This window comes from Rhinatrema bivittatum, chromosome 2, assembly GCF_901001135.1.
Source record: "Rhinatrema bivittatum chromosome 2, aRhiBiv1.1, whole genome shotgun sequence".
NCBI classification, from domain to species: Eukaryota; Metazoa; Chordata; class Amphibia; order Gymnophiona; family Rhinatrematidae; genus Rhinatrema; species Rhinatrema bivittatum.
In genome coordinates, this window is record NC_042616.1 from 237,647,461 (window position 1) to 237,673,875 (window position 26,415).

Genomic DNA, 26,415 nt, shown 5'->3' on the forward strand with positions numbered 1-26,415 from the left:
ATCTAACCCTGACACATGCAGATGGAGTGATTTAAGGATTTTGTGTCATGTTAATCCCTTCTGTTTGTCACGTAATCCCTTTTGCTTGTATCACAGTAAATCCCTTCCACAAGCCAAACTTAAAAGTTTGAATTGAGCTGTGTAGTCCTGACTCATTAAGGCCTTTTCCCTTAGCCCCCAAATGAGAAAAATCTAGGTAGTTATAAGAGGTGAGACCAAAGTGTTGACAAGGAAGGATGTGTTAACTTTCAAAAGGCAAAGTAGGGAAGGAAAGTGTTTAGGAAACATCCTAAAGTATTTCTTGAAATATTTTTTAAATTAGCAGTCTATATTTTTAAATTAAATGTGCTTGCTATCCCATTTATCCACTAATTTATTTTGCTAACATTGGCCTAGATTCATCAAATATAGCAGAAATAGCACCTGTGATTAAAAAAAAAAAAAGAGGACATGGTTAGGCAAATTTGGTGCATTGCGATATCGCATCATGTGTGAATGCATCCAGCGATATCGCATCATGTGTGAATGCATCCAGCGATATCGCATCATGTGTGAATGCATCCAGCGATATCGCATCATGTGTGAATGCATCCAGCGGTGTTTTCTAGTTTATATGTTCCGGCTTCCTGCAGCTGCCTCTTTGAGGGCGTCGGGCATTTGGAGAGAGGAGAGAAGAGTAGGTGAGTTAGAGGTAGTTCGTAGTTGGTTGGAGGTAGTTACTGATTTCTGAGTGCGGTGTCCTATGGCTTTTTTCTCATCTGTTTCCCTTTCCTTGGTCTATTGTCTTGGTCTTTGTTAGTTTGTCCTGTTTGTCTGTCTTTGTTTTTGGGTGAGGCGTGGTGGTGAGGAGGAGTATTGAGGTACGGTGAGGAGAAAGAGTGGTGGGGTGTGGTAGTGAGGAGGAGGGGTGAGGCATGGTGATGTTGAGGAGTGGAGAGGATGGAGCGTGAGAGGCAGGAGGAGAGAGGAGAGGAGGAGGAGGAAAGACAAGGGCAGGAGTGCTACGGGAAGGAGGAGGAGTAGGGATAGGGACAGGAGTAGAGATAGGGAGGGGGCAAGGGATAGGAGGAGGCAGGAGAGAGAAAGAGATAGGACGGCGAGTCTGGTGGGAGGAAAATGACAGGCTAGGGATAGACAGAGAGGGCAGAGGGGAGGGGAGTAGATAGAGCAAGTGTAGGAGGGGAGAGAGGAATGGGAGCGAGAGTGAGGAAAGGGAGGACACCTCTCCGGAAGTGGAAGTGGCACCCACTTTAGGAAGCAGGGCACGTTCATCTCAGGGGGTTGAAGTTCAGCCTGGAGGACAATGAAATGATGATCCCTGGGATTCTGGAAAATTTTGCCATGCTGTTTGGCAACCGTACAGCCAAGACCTCCAAGGCAGTCAAGGACCAGATCTGGCACGCCATCGCCCAGGCAATCGCAAGGCGCAGCGGCAGGAGACACAACGGGGAGCAGGTGGCTCACGGATACCGAGAAGGCAGTAGGGTTGCACAATTGTCCCTAGCGCCTCCTTTTTAGCGTGACCCCCTCATTTAAATATTGTATCGCGTGCCCAGGAGAGGTGGCTGGGCGCGCTTGAGGAAAGCGGGTGCACAACACTGAGCACCCGTTTTCCGTGTGTCTTTACTGTATCGCCCTGAATGCGAGCCTAAATCTTTCCAGCTTCGTGGAGAAACCCGCATGGCCAGTACAAGGCAGCACTCACCGAGACAGAGCAGCCCACCAGCCCCCTTCATGTCACATCTAGAGGCTCAAAACCTCCACCTCCGCTCACGACCAGCACCAGCTCCAGCACTGGCACCAAGTGAGAAGGCCTTAATGCATGAGCAGCTGGAAAGGGGCCATGGTACCCACCCGCACCACAAATGGGCAGAGCAAATGCGCCTCAGGAGGGCTGTCAGTGGGCAGACCAGATGGCAGCCTACACACAAGCGCTCACCACAGTGGCAACGTCTATAAATAATATCACCCAGATTCTTCAAAGAACTGCTGGATCCTCCACCAGTGCCTTCCCCTTCATCCCAAGACTCTATACCTCATAGCAGTCCCCGGCCCAACAGACGACCCAGGGGTAGACCCCCCCCCTCCCCCTTCCCAACGACATGCTATACCCAAGTGGCAAGCCATGGCGAGGCAGAGGCTGATAAAATGGGCTCACGCTTACTCAAAGACCATTCCACTTACAGCTCACACTGTTTATTCCTTGTTGGGGATGTGAAACTTGAAAGCGTCAGACCTCAAATATAGTGTGTCACAATTCTGCCTGTAGTGTATCCCTTCCACCCCCCGAACCCTGATGCTCTTCCACCTAGTACTTGGAATGGGTCAAATAGTCCTCTTATTTGGAGATGTGCATGGTTCCAAGAGCTTCAGCTGCCAGAGAGGGTTTGCTGTTTGGTGGGGGGAAGTCTGTTGAGGCCTGCTAGCAATTCTATTAAAGGTTCCCTTTTTCCAGACCTGGCCTAGTTACCCTCCTGGACACTCCACATAGAGGCTGCCACACCAGCCCACATCCAGGGGCGGATTGGCCTACTGGGGCTTCGGGCATGCCCAGGTGGGCCAGTCACATGCTTGCAGGGCTAACTTGTGCAGGCTTCCTGCATCATTAGCACTGGGTACATTCCTAGAGGCTGAGCCGCAGTTTCCGCCCATCTATTTTAAGCCTCAATTTAGCCTCAACACTTCCTCTGAGGGAGTCTTTTGCTCCACTGGGTCCTTCCTCGCTGTCGGCCGGGCCGCGTGACAGAAAAGAAGGAGCCGCTGTCAGCGTATCACAACACTTGGGATCAGAGGTTCATTATTCTTTAAAGCAAACATGAAAAAAATAGTCCAACATAGAAAACAGAACCAGATCACTTAGGGCTGAGCACAGAAAAAAAAAATTGATTTGGTTCTTTTTTTTTGTTTTGTTTTGTTCAGTTACCATTTTTTATTCATTTCATTTGTCCTGGTTCCCAAATCAATTCTTTTATTTCATTTCATTCTTTTCCATTAAAATCAATGAGGAAAACTATGCTTCCTGGGCACAGTATTCAAAGATATCCAGTTATCCGGATATAACTTATAGGTTATCTAACTTATCCGGATGACTTGTAAGGGCTATTTGGCAGCATCCTCTTCTTTTCCTCTGTGCAGCCGGGACCTCAGGGGCCTCTTCTCTTCTCAAGAGAGAGAGAGAGAGATCTTGTGTGTGTTGGAGAATATGGGTATGTGAGAGAAAGAGAGGAGAAAGTTGTACCACTTCCTCCCTGAACTAATCCATGACAATCTCAGGGTGCAGTGAAATCAGAAGTGCCCAGGCATGGAGAGCAGGGGATTTTTTTTTTTTAAATCCTTATTAGTTTTAATAATTGGGTCTTATTTGATGTTTTCTGTTTTTAAATCTTTTCTTTCTTTATTTGGTTTATATTCTGCTTTTAGTGGTATCTGGGAGACTTGGTATGCAGACGTTTATAGAAGCCCCACTGTCATTGGATTTCAGCTGTTGTTGATTGCTTCAACAAGCTCTCATAATTCAACTGTGGCAATGAAACAAAAAAAAAAATACACTTAATTCCACAAGTGGAAGCTCGCAGCAATGTCACTAATAAGTATTTTGTTTCATTGCTACAGTTGAAACACGATAGCCATGTTCTTTGTGTCCATCTGCAAAAGTTATACTCTTGTAAACACAAGGTGACTGCTTAGCATTGTTTAAATGCACATTTTTGAGCTTGAGAGCAATGGATGTATTTCATGATTAAAAAAAAGGCTCTGGGAACTCTGATTAGACTCTTTGGTGACACCAGGCTCATGTTCTAATTTGTTCGCCATTACAGATATGATTGTTCCTTAATAACGCAGAGACATAAGTGATTTTTAGATGAGAGCTGTATGATCTGTGCCATTCACATAAATGGGGATCACCTTTTTCTATTTTTACTTGATTTACCATTTTTACTTAATTTACCATGGTCATTTGTTGCGCATTTGATTTACTGTTCTTAAGCAACTGCCAGACTTGAAAGAAAGTAACTGCCGGAGACAGGGAAGGGAGGAAGAGAGGTTGAGATTGCTTGGTATGGTGGAGGGAGAAAGAGAGAGTGACTAGTGCAGATGAAGGAGAAGAGAGAGACAGTGGGTGACTGCTGGAGATGGGGAAAGAGAGCTGAGAATGGGGGTAAGGAGAGGGAAAAAGAGGGGGGATAGTGAGAGGGAGTGATAGAGAGTGACTGGGGATGGAGAAAGAGAGCTGAGAAAGGGGGAAGGAGAGAGGAGTGATAGAGAGTGACTGCTGGGGATGGGGAAAGAGAGCTGAGAAAGGGGGATGGAGAGAGGGAGTGATAGAAAGTGACTGCTGGAAATGAGGGGAATTGAGAGAGAGTGTGTGACTACTGGGGAAAAGGAGGGTAGAAAACAGTGTGGCCTCTGGGGGATGATGGGGAAGGAAGAGAAGATTTCAATGAGTGTCCAGATTATCTAATTTATAAGAACATAAGAAAATGCCATACTGGGTCAGACCAAGGGTCCATCAAGCCCAGCATCCTGTTTCCAACAGTGGCCAATCCAGGCCATAAGAACCTGGCAAGTACCCAAAAACTAAGTCTATTCAATGTTACCATTGCTAATGGCAGTGGCTATTCTCTAACGGGTGGATTTTAAAAGCCCTGCTCGCGTAAATCCGGGCGGATTTACGCGAGCAGGGCCCTCGTGCGCCGGCGCGCCTATTTTGCATAGGCCGCCGGAGCGCGCAGAGCCCCGGGACGCGCGTAAGTTTCGGGATTTTTGGAAGGGGGCGTGTCGGGGCGGGGCCGAACGACGCAGCGTTTCGGGGGTGGGACCAGGGGCGCGGCGCCAGCCCGGGGGCGTGGTCGAGGCCTCCGGACCAGCCCCGGGGTCGGATGACGGCGCACCAGCAGTCTGCTGGCGCGCGTAGATTTATGTCTGCTTCTCGCAGGCGTAAATCTAGGGACAAAGGTAAGGGGGGGTTTAGATAGGGCCGGGGGGGGTGAGTTAGGTAGAGGAAGGGAGGGGACGGTGAGGGGAGGGCGAAAGAAAGTTCCCTCCAAGGCCGCTCCGATTTCGGAGTGGCCTCGGAGGGAACGGAGGCAGGCTGCGCGACTCGGCGCGCGCAGGCTGCCCAAAATCGGCAGCCTGCGCGCGCCGATCCAGGATTTTATAAGATACGCGCGGCTATGCACGTATCTTATAAAATCCAGCGTACTTTTGTTTGCGCCTGCTGCGCTTTTTTTAAAAATCTACCCCTAAGTGAACTTAATAGCAGGTAATGGACTTCTTCTCCAAGAACTTATCCAATCCTTTTTTAAACACAGCTATACTAACTACACTAACCACATCCTCTGGCAACAAATTCCAGAGCTTAATTGTGCGTTGAGTAAAAAAGAACTTTCTCCGATTAGTTTTAAATGTGCCCCATGCTAACTTCATGGAGTGCCCCCTAGTCTTTCTACTATCCGAAAGAGTAAATAACCGATTCACATCTCCCCGTTCTAGACCTCTCATGATTTTAAACATCTGCCAGGTACTTGTGACTTGGATTGGCCGCTGCCAGAGACAGGATGCTGCACTCAGTGGACCATGGTCCGACCCAGCATGGCATTTCTTGTGTTCTTATGCTATGAGGGAGGGAAAGAAAGGGTTGAGTGGAAGGGTGGGAGTGATTGAGAGGGAAGGGAATGGGAGGGAGGAGTCAAGTGACTGTAGGGAAGGGAAGAGGGGTGAGTGAATGAGAAAGGGAGAGTGAGAAAGTGACAGAGGAGAGTAAGAAGAGGAGAGGATGGAAACAGTGTGTGTGTGTGTGTGTGTGTGTGTGTGTGTGTGTGTCCCCAATCCATGTCAATCTCTGGGTAACTGAACATCAAACCTTCCCAGGTATGGAGAGGAGAACATTTTTAATCCTTATGTTTTACTGTTTTGAAATACTGTTTTTATTAGAATGCTTTACTATTAACATTGATTCATATTTCTTGATTTTGTTTTATGAGGAATGGTGATGTTTCTCTTTTTGCATTATTGCACTGCATATGAGGTCTGGCTGGCAGGGGAGAGGGGCTGTGGAGCAAGAATCCTGGGGTCTCGGAGGGGAGAAAAGACTGCGGAGCAAGACTGCTGGGAGCTGGGAGAAGAGAGGCAGCAGGACTGAGACTGCAGTTGCTTCCGTTTCTCAGAGCTGGGAAGTGGAAGAATTTGATTTTCTCCGTATCAGTTTTGGGAAATGCGCATCTGAATATTTCTAATTTTTCATAGTACAGGGAAAATGCAAGTTCTGTTTATTTCTCTGGTGTTATACTGCAGGCAGAGTCTGGCCTTTTTGGGGTTTCCAGTTCATCTTTTTCCTCCATGTTTCTCTTTCTAATTTGGGGTCAGTGATTCTGTATTTGGTGAGGGGACAGGCAGTGAGCTGGAATGAGGCTACAGTGACATGTGCAGGTCTGGAAAAAAGGACACATTTGGGATGTTTTTTTTCCTTGATGGTCAGATGTGGAAAAACTGGACGTTTTGGAAGAGTTTAGGAATTTTACATCACAGTGCAGCAAAAAAAGCTAGCACGGGCCCTGTGCATCAGCAGCAGCAGCAGGAGCAGCACCCCGTGGTGACGCGCTGGCAGGGCTCCCATTCTTTATTCCTTCTCAATCTTTATCAGAGGCTGTTTTTCTTTGCTTGCAGTGCCATGGAGGGAAGGGGGCAAAGGAAACTCTATTAGCGGCATGTCTGCAGGCAGGGAAGCTCAGAACAGTCTGTCACTTCATTTCTTTTCCGGGGGTTTGTGTTAATGTGACTTTCTGTGACTTGCAAGCTTGTGTAGAAGGAGAATGATGGGTGGGGGGAGGGGGGGCTGCTTGTGCAGAGGAGGTAACAGAAATAAATTGTTCCTGCCTGCCCCCCCCCCCCCCAGCCCTCTCATTGATTTTAAATTCCTCCTTCCCTTAAAAAAAAAAAAAATTGGGGGGACCCCTGCCTTAAGGGTTGCAGCCTGAATGCTGCTCAGCCATTTAAGAACATAAGAAGTGCCTTGCTAGGAGCAGTTTGTGTCCTGAAGAATGTATATGCTACTCAACTTTATCAAATCATTAACATACAGGGCCATGCAGCCACCACTTCTGATCTGCTCCGTCATTTCAATATATTTTGTATCTTGATACCAACCTGTCCCATTGGTTATCTGAGATATCTGTTATGTCAATATTTGCAGCTAATGCCATGCACTATAACTCTCCTACCTTGTTTTTTTTTTACATTTAGGCATTTGTATGCAGACACTGAAACGTGTTCTTTTTCATAACTCCCTTACTATCAGTTGAGTCGGGTCATTTAGAATCAGCTTTTTCTACATCCTCGCTGCCAGGCCGCTCCAAATTCCCCTTAGTGTCCTTTGTGGATAGCCTGCTCTGAACGATGCACTCCGAGAGTGACCGTTGGCTTTCCCCTGATTTCTGATCCAAGCAAAAGCTAAGTAAATGTGAGGTCTGCTTTCCACTTTAGATACATTTTTTATAAGATGATTGAATTAAGAATGCATAATAATAATGTGCCATTGGGACCGTAGCCGGGGATGAAGCTTTGACGACGGGTGCCATTGCTCACAAATTTCAGACTTGTTTGAACTCAACCCCATAACAGGCCACATGAATTTTAAGGCAATGACCTGCATCCGTTGCACCAGTTTTCAAAGGAGAAGTGCACCCATGGAAATTATCTGGAAATTATCCCATCAGAACTACCCGCAGATGTTTACGCCCGCTTATACGTGAGCAGAGGGGGGTTTTGGGGGGAAATTTTCCACGCACAATTTTGAAACTACAAAAGAATGGGGTGAGTGCTGATCCCTCTCCAGCGCCATCCTCGGGATCGCCTCTGCTACTGCATGTAAACTTACACACATACAGTCCCTACACGGGGAGGTTCATTTCCTTATCAAGCAGGCAGTTTTGTAAAAGGCCATATCCACCGGTAAAGCAGTGTTTTACCTGTGGAAATGGCTTTGAAATTTATGGTCTACGGGGGTAATTTTCAAAGGCACTTGTACACGCGGATTGTTAGAAAATTATCCTCCCTACATGCACGTATTTCTTTGTTTTATTATGTGCAAGCAAAAGCATCGTGTAAGATTCTGAGCTGCCTTTTTTATCCTTTTTTTTTTCACAAATATTGAAGAGAATCGTACTAAACAGTTACGAACATGCAGCTCCGAACGCTTGTTATGTACATCAGTGTGATAGGCACGTCTTCACAGTGATCTAAGCAAGGGTCTGGCAGGATTTTTAAATTTTCCATCAGTGTGAAACTGAAATTGTGACATGATCTCAATAAAGAATGATAACGATGTGAATGTAAAATGGGTAGTGATACAGCAGCATAGTAATATAGTCCCAGATTTATAACTATGTTCCCATAGGCTCACAATGAGAGGAAATCCTCTAGGCCTCAGACCTATAACCTGTTTTTCTGTGTGGATCTGTTGCTTTAAATAAGCCTGTTGCAGTTTGGCCATTGAAAATCTTGATGGAGAGTGAGTTATCATATAGTTTCCTAATGAAAATAAATCTCTTCATCCAATCACTGAGCTATGAGATCAAATCAGACTTGTAAAAGCCTGGAAGGGGGATTCAGGACCAGCTTTTGCCTTGCCAGCGAATAGCATTGAACACAATCACATGGATGGCACATGATCTATATTCACTTTCTGTGCGACGCCCTGCCCCCCAATTGCATTAGGGAAGCAACCATCCTTCAAAATCCAGCTTGCTCCCCCTAGTCTTACTTATATAGAATTGTAACACTCCATAGTCCAATATCTTTCATGTAATTCCTTATGTGCATCCTGTGCAGACTGTGGCTGCAGGCACCACTGCTCTGAGTGCATAACTCACCTAACCCTATATTAAAGCACTGTAACTAAAAGATGAAGGTATTCTACAAGAAATGATACTAAAGGTCTGCCCATCTGCCCTTAAGACATAATATGTTTTCCCACACTTCTCTTTGGAAATGGAAATTCCAGCACACACAGTCTATATTTATTCACACCACAAAGTTGTCTTCTCAGAACAAGGGTGATACATGAGAACTGGTGCTCAAGCATTGTTGTACACCTCACAATGAAAGGCACAGAGGTTTTACAGTGTGGCATAAAGGACCAGTCCCCAAATTAATGGCATGATTGTCATTAGGGATGTGAATCGTTTTTTGACGATTTAAAAAAATCGTCCGATGTTTTTTAAATCGTCAAAAATCGTTAGAGGGCGCGATACAATAGAAATGTTCCCGATTTATCGTGAAAAATCGTTACTCCCGTTAGTGTCCACTAACGGAAGTTATTTGGGGGGAGGGCGGGAAAACCGGCACACCAAAACAACCCCTAAACCCACCCCGACCCTATAAAACTAATCCCTTACCTTCCCCCACTCTCCTGAACCCCCCCCAAAACTTTTTACGAGTACCTGGTGGTCCAGTGGGGGGCGCGGGGACCGATCTCCCGCTCTCGGGCCATCGGCGCCATTTTGGCTGCCACTCAAAAATGGCGCCGATGGCCCGATTAAAAAAAAACCCACCCAACCCTTTAAAAAAAGTAGATGCACTTCTTGCTCACCCCTAGGGATAAGCAATGGCTTTCCCAAGTCTATCTGGCTAATAATTGTTTATGGACTTCCCGCCCCAGGAACTTGCCCAAACCTTTATTTTAAACCCTGGTATGCTAGATACTTTGACCACATCCCCTGTCAGCAAATTCCTTTGTTTGATTGTGTGAGTAAGGGAAAAATGTTTTCTACAATTAGTTTTAAATCTGCTGGCTGTTAGTTTGGTGGACTGCCCCCCTTGTTTTAGTATTATTTGAATGGGTAAATAACCATCCCCTATTGATTCATCCCGCCCCACTCATGATTTTATAAACTTCTGTTATATACACTCTTTTCTAAGCTGAAGAGCCCCAACCTGTTAAGCCTTTCTTCATAAAGGAGCCATTCCATCCACTTTAACATCTTTGTTGATCTTCTCTGTGCTTTTTCTCTAGCTAGAGAAAGTTAAAAAGGCCCCAGAGGAGAGACGACAACAAATACGTGAGCACTCCAAAATTATACATGCAGTGCAAACCTATTTCCAAGCAATAGATGAACAAAAGGCAATGGGCTTTGCTCTTATTGACACTGTTAGGGTGTCCGAAGACCACAATAGGCGTGTTGCGGCGTCTGGGCCTCAAAAGCTTCTGTGAGCCCACCAGTTGTTTTTCTTTGCATGAAAAGCTCCGTTCTTACAGCATTGAAGCCTTAGCAGGCTATGTCATACAGTCATTGCTACTCCAACATCACAAGATGCTCATAGAGGAGGGGAGAGATGGTGGATCGATGGTGCAATTCTGAGTCAGAATGGGCAGACTCCTACCTGTTTTATCTCCTTCCTTGCTCTGTTCTCTCTCCAACCATGTCCTCTCGTGCCACCTTTTCAAGATCCTTACTAACACAGAAAACAGATGCATAGAAACCTGCGTAGCGGGTATGTCCTCTCCTGCAACTCTTTTATGTCATTTAACTTCCTCTCCTGAGCTCTAGTAGCTGTCCCACGTCTCTACACAGCACTGACAAGCAATCCCATGTGCCTGATTTACTTTCATAAAGATTTGAAACAAGGAGCTGGGGCTATGGAGAAAGACCTGCACATACTCCGTTTAGTGTGCACGTGCTGTTCTGCGTTGTTTTACATATTTAGCAATTGGGCTATAAATGTGCAAAAACGCTATACTTTTTGGGTTAACATGCATGCTACTATGCATACTACTATGTACGCACTATCAGACTAAAATTTGTGTTTACGTGCCAAAATGTATTGGATAGCTCATTAGATAGCATTTTAGTGTACATTACCTTTTTACTGATGCACGTTAAAACTATTTTAGCATAAGTTTTTATGCATAGGCCTCAAAATTTTGCTTTCCCCTAGTTTATTCTCTCCCTGTTTCTCTCTGCCATCTCTTCTTTCCTACCATTTTCTGATCCCTTGGTGATGGTTTTTCTTCTGGCGAATGAAACAAACACTAAAGCTTATCTGGTGTTTCAGATGATGACTAAATTTATATTTGTAACTCCCTTCCCGGTTAGCTCTTGGGCACAGGGGCACACAGGATCCCGTGCAAGATACAGTGACCTCCCAGGGGACCTGCACAGGGGGGAAAAGGGGAGCCTTTTTCAAGGCCCTTAGAGTTTTGTCTCTCTCTAGCTGTTCTGCACACCAGTTCAATTATACCTATGATCAATTCTTCACATCAGTCCTGTTGTTCAGAATAAAGTCTTTACTGAAACTGGTGGCAGGAAAAACAAAGACCAAAAATAACTAGAGGGGAATGCACTACACTGAACACAAAAACCCAAAAAATATATTAAAAAAAAAAAAAGTCTCAGTCTCTTTCACACATTCTTCCCACAAAAGTAAGCTCTTTGGGACAGGTACCCTTCTACCCTGGGCCCTCCTAGTACCTTTTGAATCTGTAGATCTTCCACAGTTCCTTTCCATCTTCTCTCAGGTGAGCAGGTTGTGGCTGATTTGTTTGATCAGCCAACACTATGAATTTTACCACGCAGACCCTGCTCCCTTAGGGCTCCCTGCAATCTTCATCCGGGCGTTCTGCAGAATCCCCCTTCTCTCTCAAATCTCCTTAGAACTCAGACCCCTCCAAATGGGTACACTACACTAACACACCTACAATACACTGACCTCATACATAGGGCAGGGTCTGCAGGGAGACCTGACTCACACAGCTGGCAAGCTTGACCTGTAGAGACCATTAATGCCATACCACTGATGGTAAGGGGCAAAATTGAGCACCCCATCACTTATTTAATGCACATTCAGCTATATGTCAAAATATGGGTAGCAAGAAAATCATCCCTGCCACTCCAAGTCGTTTCATTCTGATGACTCCATTTTTTTTTTTTTAATTCTATAATCTTGCAACATAAGGGTCTAAAAATGGGACATTTTACAGGCACCATGTTTTAACTAGCAGCACAAAGACAATTCAACAGGTAGCTAAAGCAATCAAAACCACTCAATTCAGCCTTTCTTCAGATTTTTCTTAATCTTTTCCTTAGTGGATAAAGGTTCTGTAATCTTCAACCACATTGCTACAAAAAATAATTTAATTATAATCTGGTGCTGTTGTGCTGATCCTCATGACAGTTTCATGTTACATGCAGATTATGAATTCAGCACAGACAAGTTGGCTTCCGGAAGGAGATTTTTTTTTTTTTTTAATTTGGAGAGCATGTCCATATTTCAAAATGGTGTAAAAATATAAGAAAAATAATCATTATATATAATACGCTCATAGGGGAAGTTGTCTGTTGGTACTGATGGAGTGCACATGTGCATCCCCCCAGCCAGTAACCATCAAATTCTAATTAAAAAAATAATTAAATAAATTCCAGACCCATGTCAGGGCCCTCCCCCTACCCAACAAGCCCAGTAAAGCAAATGGCCTCAGGACCCCCTCCCCCCCAAACCGGACCTTCCCCCATCCAGCCCTTACCCCATCGTGGCTCCATTGATGTTCTGGAGCAGCAGCGATCCTCTCTCATTCCTGCCCCACTGCTCCAGGTTTGCAAAATGGCCACTGGTCAACCTAAGGCTGGCGCCAGTATGTTTTACGGCTGCTGTACATCATAATGGTGCAGCCTCCGACTGACCAATGATCATTTTGAAAATCCAGAGCAGTGGGGAAGAGAGACAGAGGATCGCTGCTGCCCTGGAGCAATGGTAGACCTGCGATGGGGTAAGGGGCATCCCAGGGCCATCTACTTTAGCAGGTTGGTGGGTTTGGGAGGGGGGTACTTTGCTTTAGGTTTTAGGGTTTTGTTGTGGGGTTGTTTTTTTTAAGGGAGGGGTAGGGTGGGTGGGGTCAAGCTGGGGAAGGGATTGGGAGTGTGTGGGAGACATGCTGGGGGGCAGAGGATTCTGGGATTAGGCATTTGCTGGCGTTGTCTTAGGGAGAAGGGTCGAAGTGTGCTTGGGCTGGCAGATGAGAAGGAGGGCAGGGAGTCAGGGTTTGTTGAGAAGGGAATGCTAGGGATCAGTCTCGGGCAGGGGATCAAGCTGTACTGGAGTCAGGCTGGGACTGAGGTCGGTGAGGGCTGGGAAAGGAGAAGGCAGTGTTGGGATACGATTGGGGAGGAAGACAGGGAATAGAGAGAGGTCTCTGGAGAATTTCAGTGGGTTTCAGCTAAAATTAAACAAGAAAAGAAACCCAGGAGAAAGCACAAAAAAGAAAGCAGTGGGAAAGAAAAATGAAAATGTGTATTTAAGTAATGCAGGTGGTACTGCTTTAATTTAAAAAAATAATTCATGGCTCGGCTCTCCAACCGCAGGCTCTATAACCTACAGGCCATTTCATTTTCTTGGTGCCATTCCTTCCTTTCTATTAGTTAAAAAAAGGCTTTTTTTGTGCCACTTCTTCTTAGAATGTAGTCCACTTATCAAGTAGAGCTCATTTCTTTTCTCTGCCTTTACTAATCTATCCAGTTCTCTGAGTAAAATGTAAACTATTTGTGCTGTGCATGCTCGGGGCACTGTTCCATTTGCTGCAAATGATATTTGTTTTTTTCATTGAAATCCTTTCTTGGAGAGATGGATTGGGTAGCCCAGCAGCTCGATGACATTCATTCATAAAGCTGTACCATTCTCAGTCGCTTGCACTTTATTTTATCCTGCACAGCATAAAACATGTACGCCATCCACTTAGGCTTCTGAGAAGCACCTTGCATTTCACTTGTAAATCCTGATTTAATTTCAGTGGGGTTTTTTTTTTAATTTTTCCCATTGATAAATATGCTTCGCTTCTAATATCTGCAAGTAATAATGCAGGGTCTAATTCAAACAAAAAGGTCTGGCTTCTAATACTTTGCAGCAGGAACGAGAGAGAGCTTTAACTTCTGTGCCATACATTTTCATTTAAGGTAATCAGGCCAGCAGCTACCTTTACATCTGTCTGAGAAAAGAGAAATAAAATTGCCATTTGCTGAAGTTATAATCATGTGCATCAAGGAAGGTAATAGCAATGTAACTATGTGATCAAGCTAAATATATATTGTAGCTAGTTGCAGATATACATTACCAGCGCATATCAACAGCAGCAGGCTCACCTAGAAAGCATACAGATTCTTATTCATTTATTGCCCCACTAGTCTCCACTGTGCAAAACCTTGACTAGCTCTTGACGAAGGAACATCACGTCCATGAGAATAATGCAGCTAGAGTAACATGGTATGCAACTTCTGAACATGGAAAACCACAAGGACGTAAACAAAAGAATCATTTCATTTTTTGGAGGGTGGTAATCACCAAACTGTTAAACTCTGTGCACAAGACTGAGATCCTCCGGGCAATCAGACAGGGAGCGGCATTGTTATACGAAAATAAAAAAATTCTCATTTTCCAGGACTTTTCCGCATCCCTGTCTACACAGCGTCGTGTCCTAGCACCGTACTGCTCCCAGCTTTTTGCGAGGAGTCAGCGGGCCAAAGTGAGAGTGCAAACATCATCTGGGACCTGCTGGTTCACAGAGGTGTCGGCTATTCAGCAATATATCAGTTCTCTGCCTGCGGGATCCTCCTCAGTTGCAGTGTGGACAAGATGGCGATACTTAAGAGAATGGCAGCGGAGATTTATATTCTTTATAATTTATACTTTATTAATTTCCAAATCACACTCAAGTGATAACATATTTTCAAACAAAAAAGTAAAGCAATACAGGTACACTATCGTAACAAATTCAGGAATCATAATTATATAACAAAACAATTTTAGTACCTATGTTAAATAAGGAGAGCGGTCAACCATAACCTTTACTTCATAACATTTTAGAAGAAAAGGAGGATTATTCATTATTCTGTACCCACTTCTGTTGTTAAAGCTTGGCTAATCTTTTCTAATTCTTTATCCCTCAAAAAATTCTCCATATGAGAAGGAGTGGTGAAGATAAACTTATTCCCTTGGTAATTCACATAACATTGGCAGGGGAACCTTAAATAAAAAGTTGCCCCTAATTCCAATGTTTTGTCTTTCAGTTTAAGAAATTGCCTTCTACGACCCTGAGTGGTCTTAGATACATCAGGGAAAGTGTAAACCTTCTGTCCACAAAATAAAGGAGATTTATATTCTGCTACGTTTGTGCCTGCTGGCTGCTCTTGGTTGGTGGTTGTTTTTCAGCCAAGGTTTAGATTGAGACTTGGCCTTCTAGCTTTTTGGGGTCCAGGTTTGGTGGTTTTTATTTTCCAAACCGGACTCTTATGGAATATTTGGGACCAGTTTCCTCATCCCATAGGTTACAAGTTTGATCAAGGTCCAGCCGGTAGCACACTGGATATCACATCTCCTATATGTCTTTCTTGGACTAACTGAGGTGTTCTGGTGCCATTGGCGGTATGAAGAACTGGAAAGCATCATCTCTGCCCATCACACAGTTTGTTAGTTTACAGTGACTACCAGGACTTCTTTCATTTCACATCCATCTTCAGAGACTTATCAGGGCCTTCTTCTTGCTGGGTTTTTTTTTTTAGCTAAGGGAAAAGATACACGCAAGTTCTGTTGTAGATGTTACATGCCCTCGAAGGCGGACCTGGACGCAGTATATCATTCTTCTCTTCTCCCACATAATCCGGCATACTATAGATGGGTTGGGGATGGGGGGGGGGTTGGGTCGTATTGAAGTGATCTCTTCTCGCTGCTCTTGAACAGCGAGTATAGAATACTGGATAGGGTATAGAGGGGGTGGGGGGTGGGAGGCAGTGGATGGGGTTGGGAGATCTCTTGGTGGACAATGTTGGTTATACTGGGGAACTACCATGGTTTCGCTCTGCAGGTAATTTTGAGATGGGATGGATGAGTGGGAGGAGTGCTCCAGCTGGGAGGGCACTGCCTCACTGTGTGGAATGTGGTGAATTTCTCTATCTAACACATGGTGCCCGGTGGGAATGGTGTTGACCACTAAGATAGTTTCATGGAATGTGGGAGGAATACATTCCCCTATTAAGTGCACCAAGATTTTTGCAGCTTTGAAGCGGAAACTAACGGATGTGACTTTCCTGCAGGAGACCCATCTTTCAGATCAGGAACATAGGAAGCTACGCCAGGGATGGGTGGGAGCCGTACATTATGCCACTGCCTCCATGCGGTTGGCAGGGATTGCCATCCTCATACATAAGAAGGTGCCCATTACTATTCAACAAGAACTGAAAGACCCGCAAAGGCACTATATTATCCTTCTAGCTGAACTAAATCACACACCAGTGGCCCTGTGTAACATATATGCCCCTAACACGTTTACTCCCTCCTTTTTCCGGGACGTTTACAGCAAATTGCTGCCATACATGGATCATATATTGATTGTAGGTGGGGGTGACTTTAACGCAGTCCAAGACCCTGGAGTGGACTCCTCAGGTGGGGTGACTAAACCTCGTCCACCCAGCAAAGGAATTGCACTTCTCGAATATTCTTTACATTTAGTGGATGTGTGGCGTACATTGCATCCCACGGAGTTGGATTTCACACATATGTCCAGGGCGCATGCCTCTCGCTCCCGGCTTGACTACCTGTTTCTGAGCGCAATTGTCATTTCCCAGGTGGAGGACGCCAAAATAGCTGAAATTAGCATTTCAGACCATGCTCCTATTTGGATGGAGCTTTTGTGGTTCGGCGATGCCCTCTCCAAATAGAGTGAGGCGCTACCCTTACTTCCTGGCAGAAGATGTACATGTTCAAGACTTCTTGCTAGCAAAGTGGTCAGATTACTCACAGTCTAATAAAGAGCATGTGGGAGATCCAATTCTGTTTTGGTACACGGCAAAGGCTGTTCTTAGGGGTGACATCATATCTTACTTAGCATATCGTAACAAAATGATGGACAAGCATCTGATCTCCTTGACAGTCTTTTCAGACTGCGAAACGGACATATGTACAAGCCCCCACCTCCATAAATTAGGTGATGCTTTTAACCACACAATCCACATTAAACATTTTACTACAACAAGGGGGGGAAAGTATACAATATTATCAGTTTTGCCTTTACCAACATGGCAACAAGGCAGGGAAAATGAGGGCCAATTTAATCCGGGCCTCGCATCAACCCAAACAGATAATGGCAATACGCAATAATAGGGGACAAATTTTGAAGGACACACCAGGCATCATGGCTACCTTCCGGTGGTTCTACGAAAATCTTTGCTCAGCGGAGGGGGACCATACCCCCGCGGTAACCCGTTTCCTCGCATCACTGTCACTTCTGCGCTTAACAGTAGACCAGAACACCCGCCTTAATGGACCCGTTACAGTTTCCGAAGTCACTCAGGCTATATGCCTCGCCCCGCTTCTAAAAGCTCCAGGTCTGGATGGTTACACAGCCGAGTTTTATGGAACTTTGGCTGTCGAGCTGAGCAATCTGCTCTCCATGACTTTCAGTGCCCTAATTCAACGGGGGTCATATCTGGCACACACGCACATTACACTGATACCAAAACCAGGACGGGACCCCCCTTTCCCCTGCATCCTACAGGCCCATCTCACTGCTGAATGTGAACTAAAAGCTTTTAGCAAATATTTTGGCAGAACGCTTAGCTACCCTTCTCCCAGAATTGATCTTACCAGGATAGGTGGGGTTTGTCCGTGGACGATATGTCCTTACAAATATTCAGGTGGTGACGACGGCGATGGCCCTGTGCCTGCGAATAGCGGACCCCATTTTGGTGGTCAGCCTGGACTCGGAGAAGGTGTTTGACTGTGTCGATTGGAAATATATGTTTTCCCTTTTGCAACATTTGGGAATGGAGGGATTCATTCTTCAGAGCATTCATTTGCTCTATCATGATCCCACCACAATCATAATTGCTAACTCGGCGCAGTCACAATCTTTTGGGGTATCCAGGGGGACTCGGCAGGTCTGTCCTTTGTCTCCACTGCTTTTTCTTTTGACATTGGAGCCCCTTCTGCGCGCTGTCCAAGCCCAACCGGAGATTACAGGGATTAAACTTCAGCAACAAGTGTTTAAGTATGCAGCTTTTGCTGACGATATTCTGCTGTTCCTTACAAATCCTAACAGGTCGCTTTCCTCACTCTTACAATTATTTCAGCTTTTTGGGACCTTTTCAGGGTTTAAGATCAATTTTGACAAGTAGGAGGCCCTTAGTTACCCTGCTTTGGTTCTGGATCAATGGGAAGGGCCCTTTCCCTTGCGGTGGGTGGCGGGCCGCTTTCGATACCTGGGGCTTTGGATTGCAGCAGAACCTGGGGTATTATATTCACTCAACGTACCCCCCTTGTTACAATGCACGCGGGACAGGCTCTCTGCATGGCGGGACCTGCCGATATCATTGGGTGGCCGCGTCAATCTTTTTAAGATGGTGGTGCTGCCACAATGGTTATAAATTCTCCAGAATTTGCCTCTATTGCTTCGCCGGCGCAATCTGAAGGTATTGGACTCCATTCTGTGTACATTTTTCTGGAGGGGTCAGAGAGCCCGGATAGCCCTGATGAAACTTAGGCTTTGCTGGGACTGGGGAGGGCTGGGGGTTCCAGACCTAGCACTTTACAATCTAGCGAGCAATTTACATATTGTCCGGGACTGGTTACTGAGATACGGACAATACACTTAATCCATGCCGACCATTAGTTGCCCCATTAGACTTACGGTTTGTCGTGCAGGCTTCAACCACTCATTTACTGGAACTGCTGCGATGCCACGAGCTTTTAGAACCAGTTCGTCAGGCGTGGAAACATGTATGTCGGCGCTTACACATCCCTGTGCAAAGTGCATATCTACTTCCCCTACAGCGTAATACACAGTTCTTGCCCAGCTCCCAAACAATTGGATTTAAACAATGGGCTAACCAGGGAATCTCACAACTGGGCCATGTGTTAGATGGGAAAGGGGCGCTACTCCCCACTTCCCAGTTGATGGCTTTATACTCGGTGCGCCCCACCCAAATTTTCACTTACGGCTTCAGCACTTTGTCGGTGGAGAGTAAAGATCCAGCTGCTTTTGAGGCAGTTAATAAGGTGCTGAGACTGGAGAGAACTGCAAAGCTGACTCTGGCGGAGGCACACCTTTGTGTGCCTCCGCCAGCTCTGACGGACCAGGGGCGGCAACTTGCGGAGAGGTGGAACAGTGACGGAGTATTCCAGGCGTCTTCAGGGGTGATTCAAACTTGTTTTAAGTGGATTGCTCGGGTGTCCAGCAATTCCTATTATCAAGAGCTGCAATATAAATTTCTTTGGAGGGCATACCTGTCCCCGGTTCTCCTGTTTAGGGCAGGGCTACGGGAGACCAGCCAATTTCGCCAAATGCTAAATGGACACCTGAACATTATTTCATTCATTTTGGGGCTGTCCCAGAATTAGACGCTATTGGGCATCTATTGTGACATATTTGGAACAGTTGTTGGGCGTCCCTATTCCCCTCTCACTTGTAGCTATATTATTTGGCTGCCTATCCTCTTCCTCAGTGGTACGAGGAGCGGAATCCCGCTTGTTGCTACAGAAGGCTTGCTATGTGGGGAAGAAAGTGATTTTACTGCATTGGAAGACCACAGTTCTGCCTTCATATTGGATGTGGAGGAATGCCTTTCATAAGCTCCTGCAGATGGAAACATTAGCGTCCAAGCTGTCCCCGTTGCACAGACATTGTTTCCTGAAGGTTTGGAATGTTTATATACAGTCTTTGCCCCACAAAGAACGAAGCTCCATCCTGAATGGTTAGCTGGCCAGATCTGCAGAATCCCATGGTTTTTTTCGCTGCTGATGCGTGGTACTGGGCTCCCAGGTCAAACGAGCTCGTATGGACTTGCAATTATGTCTCCAAGAGATCTCGGGTTACACAGGGGAGGGGGGTTGTAATGGGACTGGGGAGGGCATGTGAGGGATGGTGGAAAAGTGAACTGGGCTGTAGGGAGGGGTGAAAATGTATATGAGCATCAGAGTTTGTATGAATTTCCATGTTCAGGGATGGCTCACAGAGTACGCCTCCCTGGTTGTTTGGTTTGTTCGTGTTTAATATTTGCTCAATAAAAATTGTTTAAACTAAACCTTTAGAAAGTAGTACGAAGTGAGAATTAGCAATTAACAGAAGATCAGAAGATGTAAAAAAAAAAAAAAAAGAAAGCAATAAACGTTTTCCCATGTAGCAAAGGAGGATTTTGCTTGATAAGCATGGCGAAGCCCATCCAGTCTGCCCATTTCTTCTGAAATGAAATGATTTTAATATTATCTATTCCAGCAAAGGTCGACTGTTACCCTACAAAGAATTTAAGAAGGCCAGTTGGCAGGGCAGACTGTTTTCTGTGTTTGCCCCTTCGACTTTGCAACAAATTAACCTTCAGGTGTTAATTTTAGTACTTGTCGAATTGTCTTGTTGTTTTTAATTTTAAATTTTATCATTCAACACTGTGGGGTAGATTTTTAAAAAAAGCGCATTCGCGTACTTTTGTTGGCGCACAAGGCGCAAACAAAAGTACGCTGGATTTTATAAGATACGCGCGTATCTTATAAAATCCTGGATCAGCGAGCGCAAGGCTGCCGATTTTGGGCAGCCGGCGTACGCAGAGCCACGCAGCCTGCCTCCGTTCCCTCCGAGGCCGCTCCGAAATCGGAGCGGCCTCGGAGGGAACTTTCTTTCGCCCTCCCCTCACCTTCCCCTCCCTTCCCCTACCTAACCCACCCCTCCCGGCCCTATCTAAACCCCCCCCCCCCCACCTTTATCCATGGATTTACGCCTCCCGGAGACGTAAATCCACGCGCGCCAGCGGGCTGCTGGCGTGCCGAGACCCTACCCGGGGGCGGTTCCGGAGGGCGCAGCCACGCCCCGGAACGCCCTTGGCCGAAACCCCGCCCCCGAAACGCTGCGCCGTTCTGCCCCGCCCCCTGACAAGCCCCCGACACGCCCCCTTCAGAAAACCCTGGGACCTACGCGCGTCCCGGGGCTCTGCGCGCGCCGGTGGCCTATGGAAAATAGGCATGCCGGCGCACAAGGCCCTGCTCGCGTAAATCCGGGCGGATTTACGCAAGCAGGGCTTTTAAAATCCGCCCATTTGGGTGTCCATGTTTAGGCAGTTAGGCGGTCTATAAATGATTTGTATAAATAAATAAATAAACAAATAAATACAGTGTATATTTATTGGCTAGAACCCTGGGGCATGGTGCCATATACAAGGAAAAGTATGGATTGTTACTTTTAATATTGTTAGTTGTGGTGATATGTGTCTTCTTAAGAAGTACTGAATTAATGGCGATGGTGTTTCTGTTCCAGGTTACATTTCGGACAAGAATTTATCACTGTAATATTAACAGCCAGGGAGTGATCTGCCTGGACATCCTGAAGGACAACTGGAGCCCAGCACTAACCATCTCTAAAGTTCTTCTTTCAATCTGCTCACTTCTCACAGACTGCAACCCTGGTAAGAGACTCGCTGCAGACAAATCACCATGGCTTGTTACTTTCTGACCATGTGCTTCTCTGTAAGGCCTCTCTTCCTACTCATTTTTCATTTGAGATTCTCATCAGAAAGCTTTTATTCCTGGCATAATATTTCAGTCAATATCTACCTCCCCCGTACTTGGCCAATTGCGTGGTCGTAATCCATGCTTGAGAAAGCAGAAGGCAGAGCTCCAAAGGAGTGCAAGAAACCAATGGAAGAATTTGTGCTCCACCAATCTCAGGCCACAGGTCGGCCAGAGTCATTTAGGATCATGGCACCAATGGGACAGGAGCAACTAAAAATTCCTGCCCATTTTGACCCCTCGGATGGAATAAGACGGGTGGGTACCAGGGGTCTGGGGGACCTGGGGGAAGGCTTTTTAAGTTTGGCAGTGGTGGAGGGGATGGGGCCTGGACACCATTTTTCTTTTTGGGGGATTTCTTTTTCATTTTGTTTTAAATTAAATGAATCAAAGCACAAACAAAAGTAAAAATGCTGAAACAGAAAAGCACAACCAAAAAAAGATTTCTCCATGCAAACCCAGCCTGGTCCAGTACTGTGTAATCTGCTTTGAAGGGCCTGAAAAAGCAGAATGAAAATAAAATAAAACAGCTAAATAAATAATTCGATCGCCTCTCTCTAGAGGATTGGATTAATATGGAAGGTCGCACCCATCCTTATCCTACAGAGCTCCTTTCAGGGGTGCCCTTTGAGTACCAAAAGAACAGTGTTCGGCTTGGCCTTCTCCCATCCCCTAAAATCATGAGGGTAATACTACCCTCACATATTTACGCTCGCTGATATATGCACATCATTTTTCAGCAAAAAGCAAAAGTATGCCCATAAGTGCAACTCTCTCCCCAATCTTACCCCAGGGAACACCTCTGCTCACTGTGGGCAGGTTTTCAAAGCCCTACGCGTGCCGGGCCTATTTTCAAAAGGCCCGGCGGTGCGAGTAAAGCCCCGGGACACGTGTAAGTCTCGGGGCTTGAAAAAAATGGGCGGTCCAGGGTGGGGTGGAGCGGAGAGGAGGCGGGGCCAGGGCCCTCTCCAAGGGGAGGGGGGGTTTCGGGCTGAGGGTCGGGACAGGTAGGGGAAGGGAAGGGAAGGTGGGGGAGAAAACGGGGAAAGCCAGCTGGTCTCCTCGAGGGCTCGGCGCATGCAAGGTGCACTAGTGTGAACCCCCTTTGCGCGCCGACCCCTGATTTTATAACATGCACGTGGCTGCGCGCGCATGTTATAAAATCAGGCGTACATTTGTGCGCGTACCTTTTAAAATTTTCCCCACATGCCGGGCCTTTTCGGCACACGTAAAGCCCCGGCATGCATGTAAGTCCCAGGGCTTTGCAAAAAGGGGCGGGGGCAGGGCTGGAGGCGTAACTTGTAAGTTCATTTTTTTAGGGAGGTTAGCTTAGGGCTGGGGGGGGTAGAAGAATTAGGGGAAGGTTAGGGAAGTAACTTAAGGCCGCTCCAATTTTGGAGCGGCCTGAGAGGGAACGGAGGAAGGCAGCGTGGCTGCGCGCGCATGTTATAAAATCGGGCGTACATTTGCACGTGCCGGGTAGCGCACACAAATGTAGGCCACACGAGCTTCTTTTAAAATCTACCCCTATGGGTAGAGTTTCATATTTAGAGGCCATGCATGCATATCGAATGAGGGGGGGGGGGGGGTGTCATTATGTAAAAGGCCATTTCCACGGGTTGTTGTACTCTTGGAAAGGCTTTCAAAATTACCCTCAAATGTGCCCTACAGTCATGTCATGGCAATATTTTCTCATACTGTGATCTATTAGAATCTACTTGGGGAATTTTTTCCATAAAATGTCAGATTGTACTCGGCTTTTGCTGAAGTGCATTGTTCCCAAGATGCTTTCCCAGTGCCTCCTGGTATTAGGACAGATTAGCAGTTGAAAAGGCAAATTTCCAAGACATTTGCATGGGTAAATAGTGATTGGCACGCATAAATTGGCCGTCAGAAAATAGCCCTCCCTCATTATGTCTAAAAGTGCACCCATGGTTCTACAGTGCGCATGCTCCTGGCCACTTTCAGAAAACACATTCCTGGGCATGGGTTAGTTGGGTAAAAGATAGTAACACATGCAGGTTGCAGTTTCAGATCCAAGCACATACCCTCAGACTTTAGCCATAATTTCAAAGTGCATGTAAATCCATTTTAAAAATTGCACAGTATACACATGGTGCATTTACAGTTGTATGGGAGCAAGTGTAAATGTTCGTGTTACATTTGGTGGCTCGTGGGGCGGAGCCTCGTAGCAGGAATGCCACCAGCTGCTGCATAACCGACTACCCTTAGGCGCACGTGCAACCGAAGACCCGCCTCTTAAAGGGCCCATGGCTGGAACTCAGCTTTGGCATCCTTTGATAACATCTCGGGCTTCCATGTATTTAAGGCTCCTCCAGAGGAGTGAAAGACGCCTTTGGTCGTGGTGCATGTTGCCATTGTTCCTGCCATTCTGAGTTTTTGCATCCTGGTGTTCTTGCCTTTTCTTCCTTGTTCCTGAGCTCCTGTCCATCTTGACTTGCCTTTGTCCTGCTCAATTCTTGTTTGCCTTGCCCTAGTCATTGTCTTGTCTTGGTCCTGATCTTTGTCTTGTCTTCATTGGCTTGTTTTTCTGGATTCTGACTTCAGCTTAGACCTTGATCATTCCTTGATTGCCCCTTGGACTTGTCCTTCTGCCTTGGACCTAACCTCGCCTTTCCTGCTGCCTTCCCCAACCTCTGGCTTGTCTTAAGAACAGACATTGCATGCTGGGTCAGACCAAGGGTCCATCAAGCCCAGCATCCTGTTTCCAACAGAGGCCAATCTAGGCCATAAGAACCTGGCAAGTACCCAAACACCAAGAAGATCCCATGCTACTGATGCCAGAAATAGCAGAGGCCATTCCCTGAGTCAACTTGATTAATAACAGTTAAAGTATCTAAAACCCAGGCTCTGAAGTCAAGAGTTCGGGGAATAAATTCTTTTGATTTTGAATAAGAATTCTACAATTCCCAGGGTTTTCAATCTGCTACCCAAACCTCCATCCTTTTTCTATGGTCACACCTACCTACACTAGGGACTGTGTTGCTATAGTATCTTGCACTGGGGTGTACTCTCAAAGTTGCCACTGCAGGTATTAAGTTAAGGTGACAAAACCTTTTAAGATAACGTTATTGAAAGGAGGAACATAAGAAATTGCCATGCTGGGTCAGACCAAGGGTCCACCAAGCCCAGCATCCTTTTTCAACAGAGACCAAACCAGGCCACAAGAACCTGGCAAGTACCCAAACACCGAGAAGATCCCATGCTGCTGATGCCAGTAATAGCAGAGGCCATTCCCTAAGTCAACTTGATTAATAGCAGTTAATGGACTTCTCCTACAAGAACTTATCCAAACATTTTTTAAAACCCAGCAACACTAACAGGACTAACCACATCCTCTGGCAACAAATTCCAGAGCTTAACAGTGCATTGAGTGAAAAAGAATTTTCTCCGATTTGTCTTAAATGTGCTACTTGCTAACTTCATGGAGTGCCGCCTAGTCCTTCTATTATCTGAAAGTGTAAATAACCGATTCACATCTACTCATTCAAGACCTCTCATGATTTTAAAGACCTCAATCATATCCCCCATCAGCCATCTCTTCCCAAACTGAACAGCTCTAACTTCTTCAGCCTTTCCTCATAGGGAGCTGTTCCATCCCCTTTATCATTTTGGTTGCCCTTCTCTATACATTCTCCATTGAAACTATATCTTTTTTGAGATGTGGTGACCAGAATTGTACACAGTATTTAAGGTGCGGTCTCACCAAGGAGCGATACAGAGGCATTATGACATTTTCTGTTTTATTAACCGTTCCCTTCCTAATAATTCCTATCATTCTGTTTTCTTTTTTGACTGCTGCAGCACACTGAGCCAACGATTTCAAAGTATTATTCACTATGATGCCTAGAACATTTTCCTGGGTGGTAGCTCCTAATATGGAACCTAACATCATGTAACTACAGTAAGGGTTATTTTTCCCTATATGCAACACCTTGCACTTGTCTGCCATTTGGATGCCCAGTCTTCCAGTCTTGCAAGGTCCTCCTGTAATGTTTCACAATCTGTCTGTGATTTAACTACTCTGAATAATTTTGTATCATCCGCAAATTTGATAACCTCACTCGTATTCCTTTCCAGATCATTTATAAATATATTAAAAAGCACTGGTCCAATTACAGATCCCTGAGGCACGCCACTCTTTTCCACTGAGAAAGTTGACCATTTAATCCTACTCTCTGTTTCCTGTCTTTTAACCAGCTTGTAATACACGAAAGGACATCGCCTCTTATCCCATGACCTTTTAGTTTTCTTAGAAGCCTCTCATGAGGGACTTTGTCAAACGCCTTCTGAAAATCCAAATACACTGCATCTACCAGTTCATCTTTATCCACATGTTTATTAACCCCTTCAAAAAAATGAAGCAGATTTGTTAGGCAAGACTTCCCTTAGATAAATCCATGTTGACTGTGTTCCATTAAATCATGTCTTTCCCCTGGAGCCCTTTTTAAATATTGGGGTTACATTGGCCACTCTCCAGGTACAATGGATGATTTTAATGATAGGTTAAAAATTGTAACTAATAGATCAGAAATTTCATTTTTTAGTTCCTTCCAGGTGATTTGCTACTCTTTAGTTTGTCAATCTGGCCTACTACATCTTCCAGATTTATAGTCATTTGGTTCAGTTCGTCTGACTCATCACCCTTGAAAACCATCTCCAGAACTGGTATCTCTCCAACATCCTAATTAGTAAACACGGAAGCAAAGAATTCATTTAGTCTTTCTGCAATGGCCTTATCTTCCCTAAGAGCCCTTTAACTCCTTGGTCATCTAATGGTCCAACCGACTCCCTCACAGGTTTATTGCTTCGGATATATTTTTAAAAGTTTTTATTATGAGATTTTGTCTCTACAGCCAACTT

At 45.6% G+C, this 26,415-nt stretch overlaps 1 protein-coding gene across 3 annotated transcripts in view; it reads left to right on the forward strand.

Annotated features, from left to right (window-relative positions):
- Positions 1 to 26,415, forward strand: part of LOC115084420 (ubiquitin-conjugating enzyme E2 E2) — a 537,898-nt gene that overhangs the window by 488,557 nt on the left and 22,926 nt on the right. For all 3 annotated transcript variants that reach the window (XM_029589296.1, XM_029589295.1, XM_029589297.1), the window contains exon 5: positions 21,281 to 21,428. In XM_029589296.1, the coding sequence (XP_029445156.1) occupies positions 21,281 to 21,428 (148 nt within the window). The remainder of the gene's footprint in view (positions 1 to 21,280; positions 21,429 to 26,415) is intronic.